Below are 23,052 nucleotides of genomic sequence, written 5' to 3'. Positions count from 1 at the left end.
AATAGGCAGAAACTATAGGCACGTGTTATAATCCCCAAAGTTGTTACTGCACAGGCTTGTACACAGTCAAAGGTGATGGCACAGAGGTGCATGTTGCTCCTGATATACAGTGTGATGTCTTTGTCCTCCAAGTAGGGTGAGGTGTCTTATACTAAGCCTCAAAGTAATAATACAGTATAGCTTGGCTCACAAACTCACTTGTTTTTTAAACTGTTTTGTGCTAAATTTGCACACATTTTTTTAACTGCAGTACTGTAAACATGACTTGGAATTCGAATTTATAAAACCAAGCAGGGACTACAAAAATGTCTCAGTGGGTAAAGCCAAACACACATGAACTAGAGTTTAGAACCCTGACAGGTAGCATGATGGCCTGCCTGGAATCCCAGCACACAGGAGGGAAAGACAAGAGATTTTTGAAGCAAACTGGCTAGACAGACTAAGGGAATCAGTGCTCTCTAGGTTAAAGAGAGATCTTGACTCAGTATATAAGGCAGAGAACAATCATGAAGGTTTCTGATATCTTCATCTGGCCCCCCACATCTATACCCACACACATGCAAGCACAAAAATACATGCACACACGCATACAGCATATACATGTGCATGCCAAAAAATGCTAATCAAATGCAAGTTCAAATGTGAGCATTTTAGGTGCTTCTGGTGTAAACCAGTTGTCAGGTGGAAATGCAAATGAAATCACTGCAAGACCTATTGAATGAGGTTTGCAATAAACCAAGTTGACTGCATTAGTACCCCATAATCAAAATGATGAACTCTAGTGTCCAATTAGACATCTATACTTCCCTGTAAGAATCCCAAATTTCTGTCTTGCTTCTAACCCCTATATAATCAAAAATATTGTCATTTACATATACAAATTCAACTACTAAAACTACATAGAGATGCATCATTTAAAATATCCTCACTGTGGAAACAGCGGACAAGTGAAGGACTTTCGTGGGAAAAGGAAAATGGAAAGATGAAGAGCAGGAAAGCTCAGGTTGGAGAGATGGCTCAGAAGTTAAGAGCACTGGCTGCTCTTCCAGAGAACCTAAGTTCAATTCCCAGCAACCACAGGTGGCTCACAACCAGCTATAATGAGATCTGGTGCCCTCTTCTGGCCTGCAGGCATACATGCAGGCAGAACATTGTATACATAATAAATATGTAAGTCCTTTTTTTAAAAAATTGACTAAAAAAAAGAGCAGAGGGGCTGGAGAGATGGCTCAGTGGTTAAGAGCATTGCCTACTCTTCCAAAGGTTCTGAGTTCAATTCCCAGCAACCACATGGTGGCTCACAACCATCTGTAATAAAGTCAGGTGCCCTCTTCTGGCCTGGAGATTCACATGCAGACAGAATATGTATACATATAAATAAATAAATAAATAAATAAATAAATAAATAATAAATAAATAAATAAATAAATATTTTAAAAAATTGTATTCAATTATCAATGATAATAGCAAAAACTTCAAACTAATGGACTGATATTTGCTTAAATCTCCTATAGTAAGCTTCAGACCTGNAAATAAATAAATAAATAAATATTTTTTTTAAAAAAAAAAGAGCAGAAAAGCTCGAAACTATGATTTCTCTGGACCTTCCTAAAGCCAACATTTTCCCTAATGATTCTTGAAGGTCTGAAAATAAAATAATAATAACTTGTTCAAAACCACATAAGCTACAAGAAGTACATGAACATTCTACCAAAGTTTCCTTTGTAAACACACTTTTAAATTGATCTAAGGATTGGAGGGGGCAGGTAGATTAGTTAGTAAAGTGTTTGCCACACAAGCATGAGTTTATATCCCTCTGTGTCCACCTAAGATTGTGGGGAAGGTGGCACAGATCTAGGGATGCAGAGAGAGGCAGGTCCCTGGGGGTTGCTGACCAGCAATCCTCAGATGCCAGTGGCATTCCCTGTCCCTCCTTCTAGTGAACAGTGGTAAATGTAGAAACTCATGTCTGCACGGGGTGTAGCGAATACATGACGAACAAGGTTCAGCCCTAAATAGGCCATATTTCTAAAACCCATATAAGACTCGGAAAATATCAAGAAAGAAGGAGACAAAACAATTAAGAACGAAAACTAGGGAGAAGAGTTGAGAAGTGTTTTCTGGGCAAGACACAGTCATTGCACTCGTGAACTCTTGCATCTGGGGAGGTCTGCCCTGCATCTGCAAAAGAATGAATCCCACAATAGTCAGGTGTGGAAAGGGAGAATCCAGGGGGCCCTACACCTTGCTGCTGAATTCTTTGCTAACAATAGATTCAGGGAGCATCTTTGCCTTCACTTGTGTACCCTCTGATGACACCATCAGACTCCAATGGATAATTCCAACCAAATTGCCACATAGTGAGTCCTGGAAACTAAATGAGTCACAAATAAAAACCAAAACAACGTGAATCTGAGTAAGGAAATAATAGGGATGAGTGAGAGTTGACAGTGATGGAGGGGGATAAAAAGGGTACTGGAGAGAGTAGTCAGGGTATGTTTATATATGTACTGTTGCTATGTAGATATAATATACAAATATTTGTTATTTGTTATAGTTGCCAAATAACAAAGTCAATTAATAAAAAAAATGTGTACAGCTCCTGGAGAATGACACCTGAAGTTGTTCTCCAGTTTCCATGTGTGTGCTCATGCCTACACATGTACTCAGGCACACTTGTAAACACACAAATGAATAAGTAGGTAAATAAATAAAAGTGATTTGGGACAGTAATTAAAATGTGCATGTTTAAGCCTTGTATGGTAATACAGGCCTGAAATGCCTGCGCCTGGGAGACTGAGGCATGAGTTTAAGGCTAGCCTGGCTACACAGAAAGATGTCTTAAAAAGATATGATATGGTAGGTCAATACACACATACATAAAAGAAAGTCAAAGAGAATAAATAGATGATATCTAAATAGATGGATAGAGATAAATGATAGATATAGATAGATAGGCAGATAGATAGATAGATAGATAGATAGATAGATAGATAGATAGATAACATAATTGTCAAACACAAAGGTAGTATAGGCCTCTGAATTTTTAAAATTCTAAGTGAGCTGACTCTGTGACATACATCTAGTATCAGGAGGCTGAGACAAGAGGATTTGAGCCCAAGAGTTCAACATTAGCCTAAGTCAGTATGGTAAGCCTCTACCTCAAGACAAAAATAAAACAAACACCAAATTTGTTCTGACAGAATGAGGGGGCTAAGAATCCATAATGAACATGACTCCAGATCATGTTCTGTTATCAATTCTAGGAGACAAGAACTTGTGGGATGTGGCAGTATTAAGGCAGGTGGGGCATTAGGACAGGTGGGGTATTAGGGGCGGTGGGGCATTAGGGGAGGTGGGGTATTAGGGCAGATGGAGTATTAGGGAAGGTAGGGTATTAGGAAAGCTGGGGTATTATGGGTGGTAGGGCATTAGGGGAGGTGGGGTATTAGGGGTGGTTTAGATTATTAATAGAAGTCAGCTGCTTATACTTGTTATGATCTTCAAAGGGAAGTGAAGAGTCTCATGTTGGAGCCATGAGCAAGACTCGTTAAAGAGATCACAGAAAGTAATTCTGGTTAAACAACAGAGAAATAAATCCTAACGCACAACTGAAAAGTTGTCCTTATTTAAGTGAGTTAACCACCCAAAGTAAGAAAAGTTAAAGAAATCCTTGATGTGTTTTTCTCTTTCTTCTTCTTCCATTCACCTTTGTGAAACATTAGTTAAGAAACGGGCTCAGTATAAAGTGCACAGATTCTTCAAAGTGTTTTCCAAAATAACAAAAAAAAAAAAAGTTACAGCAAAGGCGATTCTAGTGGGGAACACCCTCATGGAGCCTGCTTGGGCTAGAGACGGCAGCTGTCATGTCTGCCCGGAGCCCTTGCCCAGGCATGACGGGTGAAGGCAACCACAGTCTGTGCATCTGTCATGGCTGCTGCCGAGCCCCAGCTGATGAGATACAGAGCAACATTCAGTAACTTTGCACCCAAGTTAGGGGGAGATCTCCAAAACAAATCCCTGAGCACTCAAATTCTCTTTCTCCTGGTCCAAGTTCATCTGGCACAAAGCAGACACTCCATGCTTTGTGGCTTCATCCATGTGAATCCACAAGGTAGAAATTAAAATTCCATACACCTGAAGCTTCCATAATGACTACTTTCATACTGAAAATGCTTACAACTGGCCAGTAAGAAAACATAGACATGGTCCTTGAAATCTGAGACACCCCACCCCAGGACACCCCACTCCTAGGTGGCTAGGGGAGAAATTTGCCATATAATGACCTATACCTGACGTCCTACCCACACATTATTTAGATTTTATTTAAAACAGATTCTAGGCTTGAAATTTTAGCATTGATGCTGGACTGAGTTAAGACTATTGGGCATTTGGAATGAATGTATGTTTTGCCATGCAAAAGAACATAAATAGGAGGCGGGTAGAATGCTATTGATCAAGTGTGTGTCCCGAATACATGTTTGAAGCCCTATGTGCCAAGTGATTGTATTTGGAAGTGGGACCTCTAAGGAAGTAGCAAAGTCAAACAATATTAGGGCCCTGACTCCATGGTTAGTACCCTTAAAGAAAAGACAATAGAGTGCTCGTTCTTGCTTTCTCCCTTTATCCACACAACAGGAAGAGGCTACGTGAGCACACAGTAGGGTGGCGGTGCACACAAGCCAAGAGAAGAGGCTCAGCATGAAACTTATTCGATTGCTCACACCTTAATCTAGGACTTTCAGCCTTCAGAACTGTGAGCAAGGGCATAGCTGCTGTTTAAGCCAGGAAGTCTGTAGGAATCTGCTATGGCAGGGTCTGCAGACAAAGACTATGTGTTACAGCTGGAAGGAATGTCGAGGGTCACTAACAAAGGAAAATTATCAACTCTTCCCTGAAAATTTTAGCCCTTAGATGATCATGCATATGTCCATTTAGTTCACACCTGAGGATTTTATGAATTCATATTCTCAGTCATCCGTTCAAGATGTGCACCATTGTTCATGACATTCATGAGCACACACGGTGCTACAGTGGAGCAAAGCAAGTGCACAACAAACACAAACAATTCCCAATCATAAAGGTAGCCTTAGGTGGCTCATGTCATTAAAAACATGAAACTGCTAAATATTATCATACAAGACAAAATTCTGCTTTAATCTCACATGGATATTGCTAGCGTTCTGAGCACTGGTGGGCTGTAAACAAGAGAAAAAATGTCCAAATACTGCAAACAAAGAATATAGGGTTTTTAAATTTTTAATACATTTTATTTGGATATATGTGTCTATGTGGGAAAGGGTGTATGTCCATGGTACTCAGATGGAATCCAGAAGACAACTTGTGGCCACTGGTTTTCTCTTTCCATCATGTGGGTACTGGGAATAGAACGCAAGTCAACAAGCTTGGAAGTAAACAAGACCTTCACCCACTGAGCCATCTCACCAGTCTCTGGGATTTAAAGGACCAGAGACAGAATGGCATATCACAGATTAACAAGTGGTATGACAGCCAGAGTATCTGTGTGTGTTGAGAGGATGAAGCCCCCACCTACCCGCCCTGGCAGGGAACAGTTACTGATGGCCTTGACATGGCCTTCCCAAGACTGAGTGTGGAATGCCAAGGTCTGTAACCTAATCATTGGGGGCTGTATCTTAGGCCTCCTGGAAGTGGCCAGATAAGGGAAACCCCGCCCCCGTGAACAGTCTCACTCTGCTGTTTTTCTCAGTTCTAAGCCATCTGTGCTAGCTAGAGGTCTCTGTCACTCTGCGAACAGCACCTGAAGTCCCATCGGCCCATGTGCTTTGCCAAACCAAGTGAGTCGAGGAAGCCATCATCTGTGGAAATGCTGAGATCCAAACCAAATGTGATTTGTTCTGCTTCAGCATTTCCTCAAATGACTCCATTAGGGGATGGCTGCGGCTCAGGGCTAATTAACTCATAATGGGTGCAAAGCATCCTGGGATACCAGCTCAGAGGGTGTCAAGGGATCTTGGGCCTTCTGTGTACACCCTGACCCTCCTCGAGATGACAGTACACATTCGGTTATGTCCAGTTACAAACAGGGCTTGCAGATGGAACTAAGTCTGTGGGGAGTCTTAAGACATGAATCTTGCTTCTTGCTGGAGCAATTAGGTTACCAATTCAGCATGGAAAGTCTAAGACATATGTGGAAGGGAGGTTAAATTCTGTGTCTGTCACATCCTGGCCAGGTGACTTTGGTGGCATCACTTGAGTAACTAAAGAGGATAAAAGGCAGTACCCTCTTTGGGAGGATTAATGACATAATGCATACAAAGGCCCCAAGTCTCTGTTGTCTGCATTTCTTTCCATCCCTAACAGAGACAGCATGATATTTAGATCTCCAAAATGACATTGGTCTTCTGTAATCTATGTAATTACTCAGTGTTTGGAGGGAATCTTATTCTGGGGACTTCAGTGGGAGCTTTATCAGGCGTGTACAAAACAGTTAAGAAATTTCCCTCTGTAAGGCCTTGTTATCATCCTTGAACACTGAAATATTTCGTGATAGAAAGAAAGGACAATTAAACATGCTGTTCAGAATAACTCTAAGGAAGACACAATGCCCAGTGCCAAGAAAGAGACTTTAGAAGACACTTATAGACTCTGCTCTTTGTAAAGCTTAGGAAAGAGATTAACATGCATGAGAAACTAGAAACTGACTCCCAAGATAAAAAGACAAATGTTGTGTAGAGATGACCAGGGTGTCATTGCCTCCAGGGTAGGGCAGTCATTCCCGAAAGATGGACATCTAGGATGCGCTTGTCGGTAGCATATCTGCTGGTGTGCTACAGAGCTGAGCAGGGGAAGGGGGACAAATTCATTCTCTCGCCTGAAAAATAGAAATTTAAGGAAGGAAACACAAGAAATCCCATTCTCTTCCTTCAAGGTTCAATTTATATCAAACATCAGCATTAGCCCAAGCTTTTCTCATTACTTTGACCAAATGGGACCCAGCAGGGGACTGTGGGTGTAGATGCAGCAGGCTCAAGATCCGGGGTGGGCAGCTTCATCCAATTTCCCAAACCTGCACAAGACCTCAAAACATAAGGTCTTGCATGGAATTTAGGACTCTAAGAGCCAGGCCTGCACCATCGAATCTGGTTTCTAGAACACCCCCCTTTGAGGATACCTAGTAGCTCTGGAAAGACAAAGCAGGTGGCCCCATACCCACCACACAGCCCCTGTGAGAGGGGCCGCCCTATTCCCTGAGAAGCTGTTTTGGTCATTTTCTCCGGGATCTCGTGGTGAGCACTTGACACCATTTGTATCCCTAAGAGGAGGAACTGTACATGTCAGCCAAACCTTGGGTCCCTTCCTATCCCCAGCTGGAGATGCTGAAACTCTTTCTCTATCACAGCACATCACACAGGGAAGGTATGGAGTATGGGCCAATCACCACACTGGGTCCACAGTCAAGAAGCAGAGAGAAGACCAGAGAATGGGATCAGGCTATAAAACCTGAAGGCCTGCCCCTAGTGATAAACTGTGGAGCACCAGACACTGAACGAGGTGGGAAGGATCTTCTTCTGACCCCTTCCAAGGGAGCACAGCCCTGTGATAAGTGAACCTTGGGCTTCAGCCTCCAGAACCATGATAGGCTATATTCTACTGTTCTAAGCCCCCAAGTTACAGTCATTCCCCAGCACCATGTCTTAGTACACAAAGAGTCTAGAAATGTAGACTTTAGACCTCAGTCTCTAAGACATAAAAGGATAGGGCAGCCTCAAGCCGATCCAGGATTCATTGATAAAATCCTGCCTCTCTGTCAAGTCCCTGGATGTCGTGATCTCTCTCCAAGCAGCTCGAGTGGAAGAATGATGGGGAGAAGTTATCTAAAGGAAAGTCCAGAAAACTCAGGGCCTGCCTCTTCCCTCCCCACACAGCACTACAGCCACTTAGGGGAAGCCCAGTTTTTGGAGTGTCTGTCCGTTGTAGAGTTTCCATAGTGATTTACAAAGCATTTCAAAACACAAGCACCTGCCAGGACAGCGACAGCAGCGTAGAAAACAAGGCTGTCAAAGCCCAGCGTCTGTGCTGGGAAGAGGCAGCCCTGGCCTCCCTACTGCCCACCCTTCATCGATGAAGAATTGGCAGGAGAAATTTTGGGGTTATTTTTGTGAGCAGGATTGTTTCCTGAGACAGCCCTGTTTGCACATGAACATACTTTATTACACACAAATGAAAGCTTTGACCTGCCAATTTATCTCTTAGTTTTATATAACAGATGTCTAAGATTCAGTTGTCTGCACAGTATCAAAGTGCACATGATGGAAACATTAATATCTAACTCACTAAAAAAAATCATAGTTTGATATTGGATATTTTTATTTGGCTGCAGAAAAATTTTGTCACTACCTGCAAGGGCCAGAGATGATAATGAAAAGAATAACAGTTGCAGCATCATTACTGAGCACTCACCAAGTGTGATGCACTGTGCTAAGCATCTAAGAAGTGATAATCCGTTTAATCATTCCCAAAACACGATCAGATGAAAATTAAAAGGATGACCTTGTAAATTGGTTAATCAGGGCTCAGAGGTTTTGAATGACTTATCCCAGCTCATAGACTTCCGAATTGGGATTCCAAGCAATTCCTGTGCCGCTTGTGACAGTCACACCATGCAAGTTTCTCTAGTGAAAAGACGTGGGGTTCCAAAACTAGAACACGAGGCTGCAGCTACAGGACCTGGGGAGGGGTGGGCACAGAGTCACACCTTCTAGGCCTTGCTATTCACTGTACACTTACTGCTTTAAGGGAAGTGTGAGTTGGCCTTAGAATAAGTGTGTGTACATATGTATATATGTATGGCTTATGTGTATGAACATACATGTATATGTGTGTATACATGTGTGCCTACATGCATGTGTACAGTACTCATGTACTGTGAGTGTATTTATATTTGTGTGCACATGTGTGTGCATGTATATGCTATGTGCAATACATGCTGTATCTTCTCATACGTGCACACTTGTGTTCGTGTGTTTATCTGTCTGAAGATGAGAAGGGAGGTTATGGCACAAGCTGGGGTGACCAGTTCTCCAGAAGAGTAGCCTGAGGTATTCTGACTACTTAAACACTGGTCTCTGAATCTAAAACAGTGGTTCTCAGTCTGGTTCACGACCCCTTTGCAGTTATGTGTCAAATATCCTGTATATCAAATGGTGACATTATGATTCATAACAGTAGGAAAATTGAAGTTATAAAGTAGTAACAAAATAACATTACGGTCAGGGGTCACAATAATATGAGGAACTGTATTAAAGGGTCGCAGCCTTGGGAAGGTTGAGAACTACTGTCTAAAAAGAAAGCAGACCAATAGTGAATGTGAATCACCCTGCAGCTCTTTCAGGATTTTTCTCAAGTTTCACCTGAATGTCTCCTCTGAGAGTGCTGCTATGCAGGACAAGGATAGGAAGGAACTGTGTGTTTTCATGTAAAGGTTACCTGCTCAGTAAAGGGCACAGAGCAGAGACCTGCTCAGACACAGGAAAGTGACCTGTTCAGACACAAGGACAGGAATCTGCTCAAAAACAGGACAGTGACCTGCTCAGACACAGAACAGGGGCCTACTCAGATATATTGAGCAGGGCCTCTCTCAAACAGAAGGGAAGAACCTGCCCAGATACAGAGCAAGGACCAAACCAAGCACAAGCTAAACTTCCAGGAAAGGCAATGCTTGGGGTTCATACCTCACACTAAACTCCTTCCTAACAGCCTGGATCAAGGAGAAGCAAGCAGCAGGCAAGTGGGGGACTCCTCTGGAGGACTGTGCAAGGCAGACCTGAGGAGAGAGGTGTGCCATAGCCTGTTGTCACAAGTTGCTTCTATCCAACACATCAAAGAGCACTGATGCTTGTGTTTTACAGGATTTTGCAGACTCTGTGTCCCAGCTGGTCACACAGAAGTTCCGTGAGCTGACAGTTGGCCTGACATCTGTGTATGCCCGCCACAAAACACTGGCAGGAATCGTCATGACAAAAGGTAACTACCTTTCTTTTCCTGTGGCAATTTTTGTCTCCACAGAAAGAAATGTTAATATTAACCTGGTCCTAGGAGTCTATGGATGCTTCCTACCAAATGGAGATGGACAAAGGCAGGCAATGTGGAGCACAAAGATGTCAGTGGCCACTGTTACTTCCAGAACAACTGCACTGGCAATATTGTGAGAACTTCTGATGCTCTTAATTCCCGTGAATTCCATAAGATGTTTATGCATGCCCTCACTTTCAAGAATGATGCTGGTGTTTATAAAAGCTGGAGTTGGAGGCCAGAATACCACATAAGTCACTTAAAGCCAATAGCTAAGGAGGTGCTCTGCTCCTCTGTAGGTGGAGTTTTTCCTGTGTCCCAGCAGCCACTCCCAAATAACCACAAAGAAGATTAATATTAACTATAAATGCTCAGCCAATAGCGTAGGCTTGTTTTAGCTAGCTCTTATAACTTAAATTAACCCATTTCTACTAATCTATGTATGGCCGCGTGGCCCATGACTTGCTACCTCATCTTGAACACATCCTGCTCCTTCTGCATCTGGCTGGCACTCCTCTGACATGGCCCTCCTTCTTCTCAGCATTCTCTCTGCCCCGAAAATTCAATCAGCTTTTTACTAACAATGAGAGAGAAATGCATATTCTGCACCACTTCTCTGTCACTTCTGAGGTGACTGATGATGTCACTTACACAGAACGAGCACACTGCATTGAGTCCGAACACAGAGCAGAACGATGGAGTCAGTGTGTACAAAAGAAGTCAGATGTGGAGGTGGACTGTCCAAGGGATGTTGGCTGTCAAAGTATCTTCTTCTCTCGCCAAAGAATATCTGAGGGTCCTTTTCAGTGTACACTCTATATATTCATCCCACCAGTAGATGGCTGTGAGGAAAGAATGGAGGGGGCACCAAAGGTACCTAAGACGATATTAAAGAACAAAGATGTGACATAGTGGGAACAGAAAAGGACATGAGAGACAGCAAAGAAATACGGAAGCCAGTCAGGACACAGTACATAGCAGACACGGAGAGCCACAAGGTCATGGAAAGATCCAAAGGGACATAAAGAACAGGAAAAGACACAGAGGGATACGACAAGACACTGGAGTACATCTCAAAGTGTCTGCCTCCTGAGTGTCTTCAGGTCTCTTGCTGGGGTAGACACTACTAGGTGAACGTCCTCCTTCTTATGCAGACTCGTCTTTTTAATCTGCTCTCAGAAACGGAATCCCATCGTAGGAAACAATAATGACAAGGCCTGACAGGAAGTCACCGCTACTGTTTGCCAGGTGGGGAGAAACGATGGCTGGATTTGGACAATGAGATTTCTGAAATTCCCCAGTTGCTAAACAAATGTAATTAATCATCTGGTTGTGTAAACTCAACCCTTTTTATCTCCACAGTAAAGAACAATTGTCATAAAACCAAAATTATTAGGGAGTAATAAAAGGTTCACACTCACATGTGACTTTGTATAGGTAAGGAACTTCTAGGACTGAAAAAACACTATCTATCTGGAGTCCCAAATTATTTACACTTAAAAAATGAAAAAAAAATCAAATGACTATAGAGTTTCCCGGTTACTCTAGACACCTAGGAATCACTCCAATATTCAAGAGCGAGGAAGCAGGAGAACAACCCCGTGGGCCCCATCGTACACCTGGTACAGTGTACGCGAGCCAACCTTTCCAATTCCTGCATCAGAGCAAAGTGGAAATCGCAATGCTTCCTCACAGTGTCATTTGTAAGATAAAGTACATCAAATGCTTTGGAGAGTGAGAATCGCTCTATAAACACAATATCCCATTCTAAGGCAAAGCAATTTGCTTTTTCCAATGATATTATTGTATGTGGTGTCATGCATAAGCCTGAGCCGCCACGAGGGCTGCCTCCCCTCCTTTCACTCATTGAATGACATCTGCCCTTGCAAAACAGGAAATGTTCCAAATCCAGGGCTGAAGCAACCTCTGACAAGACAATGGCGTTGGGTGCAGTCTTTTTTTTTTTGTTCAAACATTTTATTTTATTTTATTTTTGTTTTATAAATAATACCATTCAAAATTTCCACCTCCTCCCATTTCCCTCCCACTCCCCCAGTCAGCCTCCCCTCTCCCCTTCCAGTCCTAAGAGAGGGCAGGGTACCCTACCCTGTGGGAAGTCCAGGGCCCTCCCCCCTCCATCCAGGCCTATTAAGGTATGCATCCAAACAGACTAGGATCCCAAAAAGCCAGTACATGCAGTAGAATCAAATCCCAGTACCATTATCATTGGCTTCTCAGTCCGCCTCCATTGTCAACCACATTCAGAGAGTCCGGTTTGTTTAGCTACCCAGCCTCTAAGGCTCTTTGCACTCACCCCCAAGCTACATGAAAAGACTCAACCTCCCACTCAAAATCAAACAGCCCATTGAGGGAGCCAAAATGAACCCAGCTCCATCAACTGCTAGCTGTGCGACTTTAGGCAGGTTGCTTGACCTCTCTGGGACTTCGTTTTCTCACTCATAAAAATGAGACTAATGAAAGGCATACCCACCTAGTAGAGTTACAGTGAAGGTTAAATGTGTGTGTAATACATTTAGAAAAGGCTTGCTGGTTAGGTTTTTCTGTCTACTTGACATAACTTAGACTCACCTGGAAAAGCTTTTTTATGCTTTTATTGATTTATTGAAAAGTTAATACAATATATTTTCATCATAATCTTTTCTCTCCCCCAGATTCATCTTTCTTTATGTTTCTTCATGTTTTTCTCTTTCCCTTAAAAAAATTTAAAAAGCACACACACACACACAAAGAAGCATAGAGTGTGAATTGTGTTGGCCAAGAATCTTAATGGAGATTACCTAGAACAGATGTGGACTTGTCTGTGTGAGACTGTTTTAATTTTTAATTGATAGAGGTAGGTGCAGCCTATTGTGAGAGGCACCATTCCCCAGACAGGGGTTTCTGAACAGTATGAGAGACAAGAATTCTAGACGGCATCAAGCAGGTAAAGAAATAAACCCTCACACATGTGTGAGTCTCTTCTCTTCACTGTGAATGTGCTGTGACTCACTGCTTGAGTTCTTGCCTTGACTCCCCCTCAATGACAGACTGCAACCTGACTTGTGAGCTGAACAAACCCTTTCCTCCCTAACCTGATGTTTGCTAAGATATTTATCATAGCAACAGAAATGAAACTAGAAACGAATTCTAATCCATAGTAAGAAACATATAATGTTCATTAGTAGTCATGTTATTTTTAATGCACTATATATAATGCACTATATATATAATGCATATACTATATAATGCACTTTAATGCGCATGTTATCTTTAATGCAATATTGTGGGCTGAGTGCCAACAACACGGAGGTTCTGGAGAAACAGCAAAAAATAAAACTGACCAAGTGCCTACTCTTGTGGCTCTGATAATCACCTGGGGAATGTGTCATTTAAAAAATATACATATATAATCAATACAAAATAATCCTAAGAGAGCATCATACACAGAGCCTCAGAACACATGAACAAAACTTTGGCAACTTTTAAAAATGTAAAGTGCCCCATAAGTTTCTAATAAGACTGGTGGGGAGAGAAAGAGACACTCCTCCTTTCTCATGTATAATAATGTTCAAGTTCATAAGTCTGCATGAGTATGACTCTACGAGTCTGTTTTCAATAGTTTCTAGTTCCTGAGCATCTTTCCACTTTGATAGGAAACTCAAAATGGCAATTTTTGGAAGTTATTTTGAGGCTCTACATGGAAAGCAGTTATGTTTCACAAGGGTTTTTGAGAAGATAACGCCCCGGTTGCTGTCAAGCGCTCGGTTTTTTTACACGGGTGATTTATTTATTCATTGTGTGAAAGGGAGTCTCTACAAGGGAAGGCTTTGTAACTAGTCCTCTGTGGACCCCAGAGTACCGATGTCTGGAATTTGCTTTCCTGTTATAAAGGGAATAGTTAATAAACTTTGATTTAGAAAAGATTATAAAGAAACCTGCAAAGTAATGAGTAAAAGTATTTGTAAATATTCATTTACTCACATTTGATGGGCCATGTAATCTGAATTCAAGTTCAGTCATTCAAACAAATGCCTGAGGGATTCCAGGAGATGATGGTGTGTGTGCTGTGCCAATCAAAATGCAATAAATTAAGCTGATTCTGAAATAAACTTCATTTAATTTTCACTATTTGCAGAAGGAATATTATTTTTAGCCATTATGAGGAATACTATTGGGGAAAAAAACATACTTATGAGCAGACTGATATTTTATCTTCATCTAATTATCCCGATCATGTGATTTAAAAAAATCAAATAAGAAAGAACTTATGAATAAAAACTAATATTCCCCAATTTCATTGCTCCCCACTTCTACCCAATAGAATTTGTTTTATATAATCCTTTGAGAATTTCTACATACACAAAATGTGTTCTGATCATATTCATCCACAACTCCTTTAGGATCTCATCCCATTTCCAACTTCATGTCCATATTTTTTAACCCACTAAATCCAATTTGTGTCCCATATCGGTGTAGGGCCATCCACTGAAGGGCGGTCAACCTGCCAGGAGCCACCACCCTTAAAGAAACCTGACCCTCGCTCTCCCAGAAGTCATCAATTGCCAATAGGTCCTCGGCAGGAGTGGTGACTCGCACATCTCCCGGCTACATGCTAGAATGTTAGCTCACTGATTTTGTGCCAAACACCATGGCTGCCGTGAGCTCACGAGTGCAGTGTTCCCGTCGTTTCAGAGGGCAGTGCTTCATCCTGGTCCTCCCTTACTTCTGACGCTTTCAATCTCTCCACCTCACTCTGGAACAATATTCCCTGGACCTTAGTGAGGGGAGCTATGATATAGATGTCCCCTCTACGGCTGAGCACTCTAAAAACATTTATTCTTTGTGCTTTGGCTGTGAGTTTCTACGTGCACCACCAGCCACTACAAAAAGAAGCTTCTCTTGGAAGGCCTAAGAGCTACAGCTACATTCTACCCAATTTGATAATTTGTTCCCATTAGTTCTACATTTCCCTATTTTTGATTCTACAAAATGTCTATTAAGCAATGCTATTGCAATCTAATACTCCTTCATTGGTGATTTTTGTAGATATGATTTTATGATATTACTAAATAAGTGTGATTTTATTCCACTTGGATTGCACAGCTTCCTAGATTCCTATTCTGGTAGTTCTCTTGGCAGCCACTCAGACTTTTACCTACTAGCCAAATTCCACAACTGTAATTTTTAATAACAGGATCCTAACTGATAATACTTATATTCTAGTTAACTCTTTTATATTTTGAGTACCGCTAAGAATTGAAAACCAGTAACACAACATCTACATAACTAGGCACAGAGCCAGGCTGTGATCTCGAATTACGTTTCATTCTCTACCAACACAATCCTTCCAAGAGAGAGCAGCTATCCTAGCCAGGTCACAGACTCTCCCTTCCATCACTAACTCGAACTCATGTCTCTTGTTCAATTCATGCTAATGGCTAGAACGAGCATGCAGATTTTCAAGTTATGTATCTTTTTCCTGGTGTCTTAGTTTTCTTTTTTTTATTTAAAAAGGGGAGTGAAGCCGGGCGGTGGTAGCGCACGCCTTTAATCTCAGCACTCGGGAGGCAGAGGCAGGCGGATCTCTGTGAGTTTGAGGTCAGCCTGATCTAGAAAAGCTAGTTCCAGGACAGGAACCAAAAAGCTACAGAGAAACCCTGTCTCGAAAATCAAAAGAAAAAAAAAAGAAAGTAAAAAATAATAAACCTTTAAGACATTGCTAAGTCATGTGGGTGAGGCTGTCCGTGGAACCAGCCCACTTCCCCCACTGACAGCACCCTCAGAGGCTTGTCCCCAAGGACCCTGGCACGCCACTTCTAATCTAAACCTCTGGCTCCAAAATCAGTGTCTTTCACCTCTGCCACTTTTCTTTATGGCAGGCCATCATCAAGAAAAGAAATTCAGAGCTGAAGAAATGTCTCAGTGTTTTAGAGAACTTGTTCTTGCAGAGGACCCAGGTTTGGTTTTCAGCACTGACATGGTGGCTCATAACTCCATCCATAACTCCAATTCCAGGGGATCTGCAACCTTTTCTGAAATCCTCAAGCACTAGGCGTGCATGTGGCACACACATACACACAGGCAAAACACTCATATGCATAAAATAAATAAATTTTAATTTTTTTAAAAGAAACGGCATTTCTACTTTAAAATATGCACAGGAAAGCCTAGTGTGATGGATCATGCCTGTAGCCTCAACAGTTAGGAGGTTGAGGCCAGTGGGGTACTACAAGTTTGAGGAAATTCTGGACTATATATTAAGTTCTTCACCAGGCAGGACTACAGGTAAAGATCTGTCTCAAGAAAAAAAAAAATGAGCAAAGGAAAGGAATTTGTGAATAAGGTCTTGAATTGGTTCTCACGCTACCTTAATGGCTATTCTGAGCAAGGTGACTTAAGTCTCAACAGCATCAGTCAGCCACACAGTTAAGAGCATGGCTTCATGAAGTAAGTCTGGTATGTCTAGTATTTCCATAATAAACTGTTATTGAAGGAGCAATCAATCATGCCCATTTAAACTCCTCCCTGAAAAACAGCCAGGCCTGCTTTAGTGTGAAAATATAAAAAGGTCACTTAATTCACCAGTGAAACATTCCTGATTCGTTTCAAGTTCTAAAGTGTAGAGCGTGTTTTGCCTGCATGCATTTGCCCTGAACCTAAGATGGGCATCTGAGGTAGAGCAATCTGCCTGCAGTGTCCCCTGGACAATCACACGGCGGTATCCAGCCAGACAAGGCTGCCATTTAAATGCCACGTCCCGTTTCCTCTTGATACGTCGCGACAGTACAGACACATCTGAAACTTGTATCGCAGAGCATTGTGAAGGCTCACCTTCACGAGGGCCTAGCAGAATCATGGCAAAAGAAGTTTATTCCCCACATATCTCAAAGCCCCTTCCTCTCCATTTTCTCCCATGGATGACTAGAAATCACTTTGATTTTGAAATCAAGCAGAGTCTTTTCATATACATCCAGTCAAACATGAGGGCGATGAGCTGAAACAAAGGAGCGGGACCCAAAATAATCACACTAGCAGAAGCGTCATACCAGCATGTAAAAGGATAAATTATCATCTCGATTTCTAGAAATTGATCTTAACTACGACTAAACACACACAACACAACATGGAGTTGCTGCTGGTCTTCGGGATCTGTCCGGGCGCATTAAGATTCACAGATGCCGACATCCGAGAACAATAAGGGCTGCTGATGGGCAATTGATTTTTAAATCTTTGGTTGAAACTGTTTAGACTACAAAATGCAGGATGGATTTGACTGCCCCTGTGGCTGACCCTTGTGTAGCTCCAATGCCAACCCATCATACTAATCATCTCTCTCTAAAATAAAACCAGAGGAAAGCAGTCCCTGCCGGGATATTTATCCCAGCCCAGTCCTACTTATGGCTCATTTAGAGATAAATGGTTTAATTTAAAATAATTCACAAGGTGATGATGAAAATTCACAGAGCTAAAGGGGAGAGCCATACGTCTCACCGTGAGCTATATCCTTCTGAAATGCTTGAATTTATTCCTCCTCAGTAAGGAAGGGCTTAGGAGGAAAACGTGGGTTTTGTAAAAAGGAAGAAGAGGTCTGAAGAGATGGCTCAGGTGGTAAAGTGCTTGGCAGGTAAGCAGGGGGACTTAAATTCAACCCCCAGAACCCACATTTAAAAAGTTGGCTGTGGTGGGGCATCCCTTGTAATCCAGCACCAGGAAGGCAGAGACAGGGGGACCCTTGGGGCTTGGTGGTCAGTCAGTGAGAAACTTGTCTCCAAACACAGGATGGAGTGGAAAGCACCTAAGGATCTACAGCTGAGGTTGTCCCCTTGTCTACACTTTCACTCGCGTCCACATGTGTGCACACCAAGAAACACTTCTGCACTCTCGAAATCTAGTCCTTCCATCAAGGCTGTTGAAACATTTCTACGATTTTCTCATCATCAGCTCACAACTGAGCATTCAATTTCAGTTCTCCTCAAATGGCCCAAAAGCTTTCACTTAGCAAGAAAATCCAACACTGTAGCTCAAGACAATAAAACTAGCATTGCTAAAACTATGGTCCTGCTTTTGAATGGAAACGACACGGTTTGTCAATGAAAGAAAAGGGGGGAGGGAAGCAGAGAAAAATGTAGAGCTCAACAAAAATCAATAAAAAAAAAGAAGAAAGAAAAAGAAAAGACACTGACTTGTATTGGTTGTTCAAGTACCAGGCAGAAATTTCAAGTGTTTAAAGTATGTTATTTTAGCCAGTACACTAAAAGTTTAAAAATATTCAGTCATCTTAATTCTCTCTCTTACCCCATCCCCGCCCCCGTGTTAGAGCTAATTAAGAAACAGATGTGAAACTGGGCAAAGCTGCAGCCCTTTGAGTTCAAATGCATGCACTTGATGTCAAAATTCAAACTCCTTTCTTAACTAGTTGACCTTATATTTAGTTTTGAGTTTTTCTGTCCACATTAAGTGATAGAAAAAGGGTTGGTATCTTGTAAACACTGAAGAAGGAAGAGGTGACAGTCTAGACAGCTCTGCATTGGGGGTGGGGGGTTCACATTACAGTGTGCCAAGCAGCCTTGTGTCACTATGGCAAAAACCCAAGATCATCGAATTATAAACAGAAAAGCTGCTTTGGTCTCACAGTTTTGGAGATTCTCGTCTATGACTACTTGATCTGGGTGTTTTTGAACTGTAGCAAGGTCCATCAAATAGCATGTGTTAGAACAAACCCAGAGGACAAAAAGACAGAGGGGGAAAAGTGGTCCCCTGATTCCCTTGGAAGACACATTCTCAGTGATGTAATCTTTCCCCTACACCCCACTTCTAAACATCTTCACCACCTCCCTGTAGAACCAAGCTATCAACACATGAGTCTTTAGGGATACAGAATAGCTAGCCTATAGCAGAACAACACCCTGCTGGTGTCTTGCCCAGTGTCTTTACAATCAAGACTACAACAGCAACTGAGCTTTTGAGTTACCCTGGTGATGGTCAGCTACAGAAGTGAGCCAAGAAGACAGGGTTAGTAGAGGAAAGGAGGAGAGGAGAAGGTCAAGTCTTGCTAGTGAGCTGCCAAAGAGCAAGATGACCTCAGAGCAGTGCACACCTATATCGTTCAGCCAGTAATCCCTGAAAGGTATTTCAGCTGACCAACCAGACTTGAACCAAAAGCAAGTCACATTGCTCTTTCAAGGAAGAATAGGTGGTACAAGGAAGCTGAGAGAAGGAGCCTAAGTCAGAAGAAAAACTGAGAGCCTGCATAAAAGTTTCCCTTTGAACTGCTTCGAATACAATCCCATATCCATCTTCTGACAGACAGCAAGAATGGAGTACACACGTGCACACACGCACACACACACAAATGGAAATATCAAGTGGTTGCTTATGGACACAGAAAGCACCGCCACTTAAACTGTCCCTATGTGAATTATGCATGAGCTGTGACTTTGTGCTCTCATTATTTCTGGGTTTAGCATCAATGAGGAGACTTTGTCAGTTATCTCCAATGCAGGGAAGAAAAGGCTTCCCATCGATCAGACCAGGTGTCGCAAAGCTGCTCCTTTGATACAAAAGGATGAGTTGCTAATGGGGCAGAGAGCACACTCAGCCCAATCCAAACAGGGAGATAAATAGATTCTTCAATCTATTAATTGTAAAGAGTTCGTTGTCATTCTACTTCTTTCTTAGAAGTAGGATGAGGGCAATTAATACATTCACTGAAAAAAATTACCATATTTATATCCAGTGAAGCTCTTTATAATGTTGATATTTGGAGGTATAACTAATGACATGATCCTCATAGGCTGCTCTCTCTCTCTCTCTCTCTCTCTCTCTCTCTCGTTCTCTCTCTCTTCCTCTCTCTCCTCCTCTCTCTTCTCTCTTTCCTCTCTCTCTCCTCTCTCTCTCCTCTCTCTTCTCTCTCTCTCTCTCTCTCTCTCTCTCTCTCTCTCTCTCTCTCTCTCTCTCTCTCTCTCTCTGTGTGTGTGTTCCTGTGGATATGTGTGTTGATGTGTTCATGTGGATGTGTTCAAGCATGCATGTGGGAGCATATGCACATATATGCCTGTACATGTTTGTCTGGAGGCCAGAGGTTGATGTCAGGTGTGCTCCACCTTGCGTTTTTAAGACAAGACTGAGCAAGCCTGAACCTGAGGTTCACCAAATCACCTAGGCTGGCTATACAGTGAGCTCCAGGAATTCTCGCTGTCCTATCTTCTCTGTATTGGATTACAGACCCAAGCTACCATACTCAGGTTTTTACATGGATTCTGGGGAGTGAATTCTGCTCATCATGCTTGTAGAGCAAGAACTTGACTGATTAAGCCATCGTCCCGGTCCTCACATCAAATTTTTAACGTGTGCCATGTACTTCTTTGAATGCTATGCACTTTAAAGTTCATGTTTGACTGCAAGAACTGAGATAGCTCATCAGCAATGTTTTGAACGAATTTTTTTGTTAATGTCATTTAACTGACAAACTGAACAGGCTTGATTCAAGCCTTTGATGGTTTCAGGGTCTGCCTAAAGTTCCCTTGGCCCATCTCAAGGCCCTGCCAGGTCAGAGCAGAAAAATGAATACTTCCTGTGTAATCCTGCTGGCTACAAGTTTACCACTGGCTGACGGTGATGGTCTGAAAAAAAAAATGGCCCCCAAGAGGAGTGGCACAACTAGAAGGTGTGGCTTTATAGGGGTGAGTGTGACTTGGAAGACATTTGCACTGTGAGGGTGGGCCACACCCAGTGTCTCAATTCACTTCCTGTTGCCTGCAAGGTGTAGAACGTTCAGTTCCTTCTCCAGCACCATGTCTGCCGGCACACCACCATCAAGGGCTTGAAATATGCATGGGTGGTGGTTCCCACCACGTCTCACTTAAACTCTCCTGTCTGGCTAGTGCAGAAGACAGAAGTTATTACCAGGGACTGGGGTGTTACTGTGATAGGCCTGGCCATGTTTTTGATTGAAATAATATGAACTTTGGGAGTTTGGGTTAGGAAGGCAGTGGACTACTTTAAGACCTGCCTAATGGGCCATAACTAATAGAAGCATGGAAGACAGTGGTGCTAAGAATTGTTTGAACTGTGGGAGCCTGGCTTAAGAAATTTCAGAGGAGAATAATAGTAATATGTGACCTAGAGATCATTCTTGTGATATTTCGGTGAAGAATGTGGCTGCCTTTTGCCCTTGTCCAAATAGTCTACCTGAGGCTAAAGTGAAGAGTTTTAGATTAATACTTTTGGCAGAAAAAAATCTCAAAACAGCCTACTATAAGACTCTGTCCTGTGATTATTAGTGGTAACTCTAATGAAAATTTATAATGAAAAGGAGCAAGCTGAGAAAGGTAAATTAAAAATTTTAAATTTTAGGAGAAAATGAGTACCAGGAAGTGGAATGGAGCTAAATACTATGTTCAAGGAGATAAACAGATTAAAAAAATGGAATAAAAGACATGGTGACCTCAGGGCAAGATCCCACCCAACCAAGTTTCCAACTTATGAAAGGGAGCTAAAGAAAAGCTTAGAGCCGAGTGTGGTGGGACACACCTTTAATCCCAGCACTTGGAAGGCAGAGGCCATCAGATCTCTGAGTTTGAGGCCAGCCTGGTCTGTAAACCAAATTCTTGACTGATGACTGATACAGGAGCCAACAATCAACTGTGGAGCCTACCATCGCCAGGTAGGAGGTCTCAGGCTACATAAGAAAAATAGCTGAGAGTCAGAGAGTAAGCCAGTTGGCAACATTTCTCCACAGTCCTTGCCTCCACTCCTACCTCAAGTTTCTGCCCAAACTCCCTCAATGAGGGATTGTGACCTAGAAGTATAAGCTGAGAAAATCTTTTCTTCCCCAAGCTGTGCTTGGACCGTTTGTTTCATCACAGCAACAGAAAGCAAATTAGACTATCACGTTTGACTCACTAGAAATCACAGACACGTGCATGAACCAGTACGTCTCTAACTAGGGCTGTGATGCTCAGCAAACCATGCAGCCTCCTACTACAAAACACAAAGAAAAGTGGCTAGCTCTGGTGGCACCCAAGTTCACCTCCAAGCCCACTTCTAGATCATCAAGTTTGAGACGGTTCAGTTTTCTCAAAAGGCAGCAATGCTCACTACCTGGCTGATATCTTGATCTCACCCCTGGCAGTGAACTTGACTCTTTGGAGTTGTAGTGAGGGTGGCCACAGGGCCTGAGTTGATCCCACATGGTCAATGAGTATAGATAGCCTCAGCCTTGTGTCTAGGATCCGCCAGGTACCTTTCTCCAAGCTGGGCTTTTCCTGGAGAGATCAGTGTGTGTGTGATCAGTGTGCAGGCTTAGTCCCCACAATGCTCAATACATACAGCTCAGGGACTGCCATCCATACAGAAAAAAAAAAAAAAAAAAAAAACCAACTCCCAGCAAAGCACCTGAGACCATCACATTCCTATCAAGAATGCGTGTGAATCCTAAGCCCCAGGCATTTTAGAAGGAAAATGTATGTGTGCAGTTAGAATAGAAGAAGCATTCATTGTTAGCATCCTGAAATCCAAATACTGGTTCAATTTTGGATCTACTAAGACCTAAGATCAACTGGACCCATCCTCTTTGCTTGCCAGAATTCCTGCCAAACAAGCTGGTATTCTTCCCAATGATAGTCTCACCAATCAAAAGGGAGAGACAGTCATATCCTATAGAAGCATCTTTTCTTTATTTCTATTTTCTTTTATTTTTGAGATGGGATCTTATTTATCCCAGCTGGCCTTCAGCTCACTATGTAGCCAAGGATGACCTTAAGACGTCTGATACCCCTGCCCCCACCTCTTAAGGGCTAGGATAACAGTTATGGGCCACAGTGCCCAGTCTGTGTGGTGCTAGGATTTGAACCAGGCCAGCATTTACCAACTGAGCTTAATCTCCAACCCATATTTTTCTCTCTTTAAAGAATGGTAACGAGTCTGTGATTACAGAATTTTTCTAACAAGTGGCATGCTAGAGGATGCTATCGGGTATGTAATTACTGCAGTTACTCT

At 42.4% G+C, this 23,052-nt stretch overlaps 1 protein-coding gene across 1 annotated transcript in view; it reads left to right on the top strand.

Moving 5' to 3' along the window:
• Window positions 1–23,052, top strand: part of Adarb2 (adenosine deaminase RNA specific B2 (inactive)) — a 541,704-nt gene that overhangs the window by 445,786 nt on the left and 72,866 nt on the right. The window contains exon 4 of the mRNA XM_050142297.1: window positions 9,891–10,005. Within this exon, the coding sequence (XP_049998254.1) occupies window positions 9,891–10,005 (115 nt within the window). The remainder of the gene's footprint in view (window positions 1–9,890; window positions 10,006–23,052) is intronic.

Source organism: Alexandromys fortis, unplaced genomic scaffold (genome assembly GCF_014885135.2).
Source record: "Alexandromys fortis isolate MF-2015 unplaced genomic scaffold, M_Fortis_MF-2015_v1.1 scaffold_5, whole genome shotgun sequence".
Taxonomy (NCBI): domain Eukaryota; kingdom Metazoa; phylum Chordata; class Mammalia; order Rodentia; family Cricetidae; genus Alexandromys; species Alexandromys fortis.
This window is presented reverse-complemented; position numbering and strand designations above follow the sequence as displayed.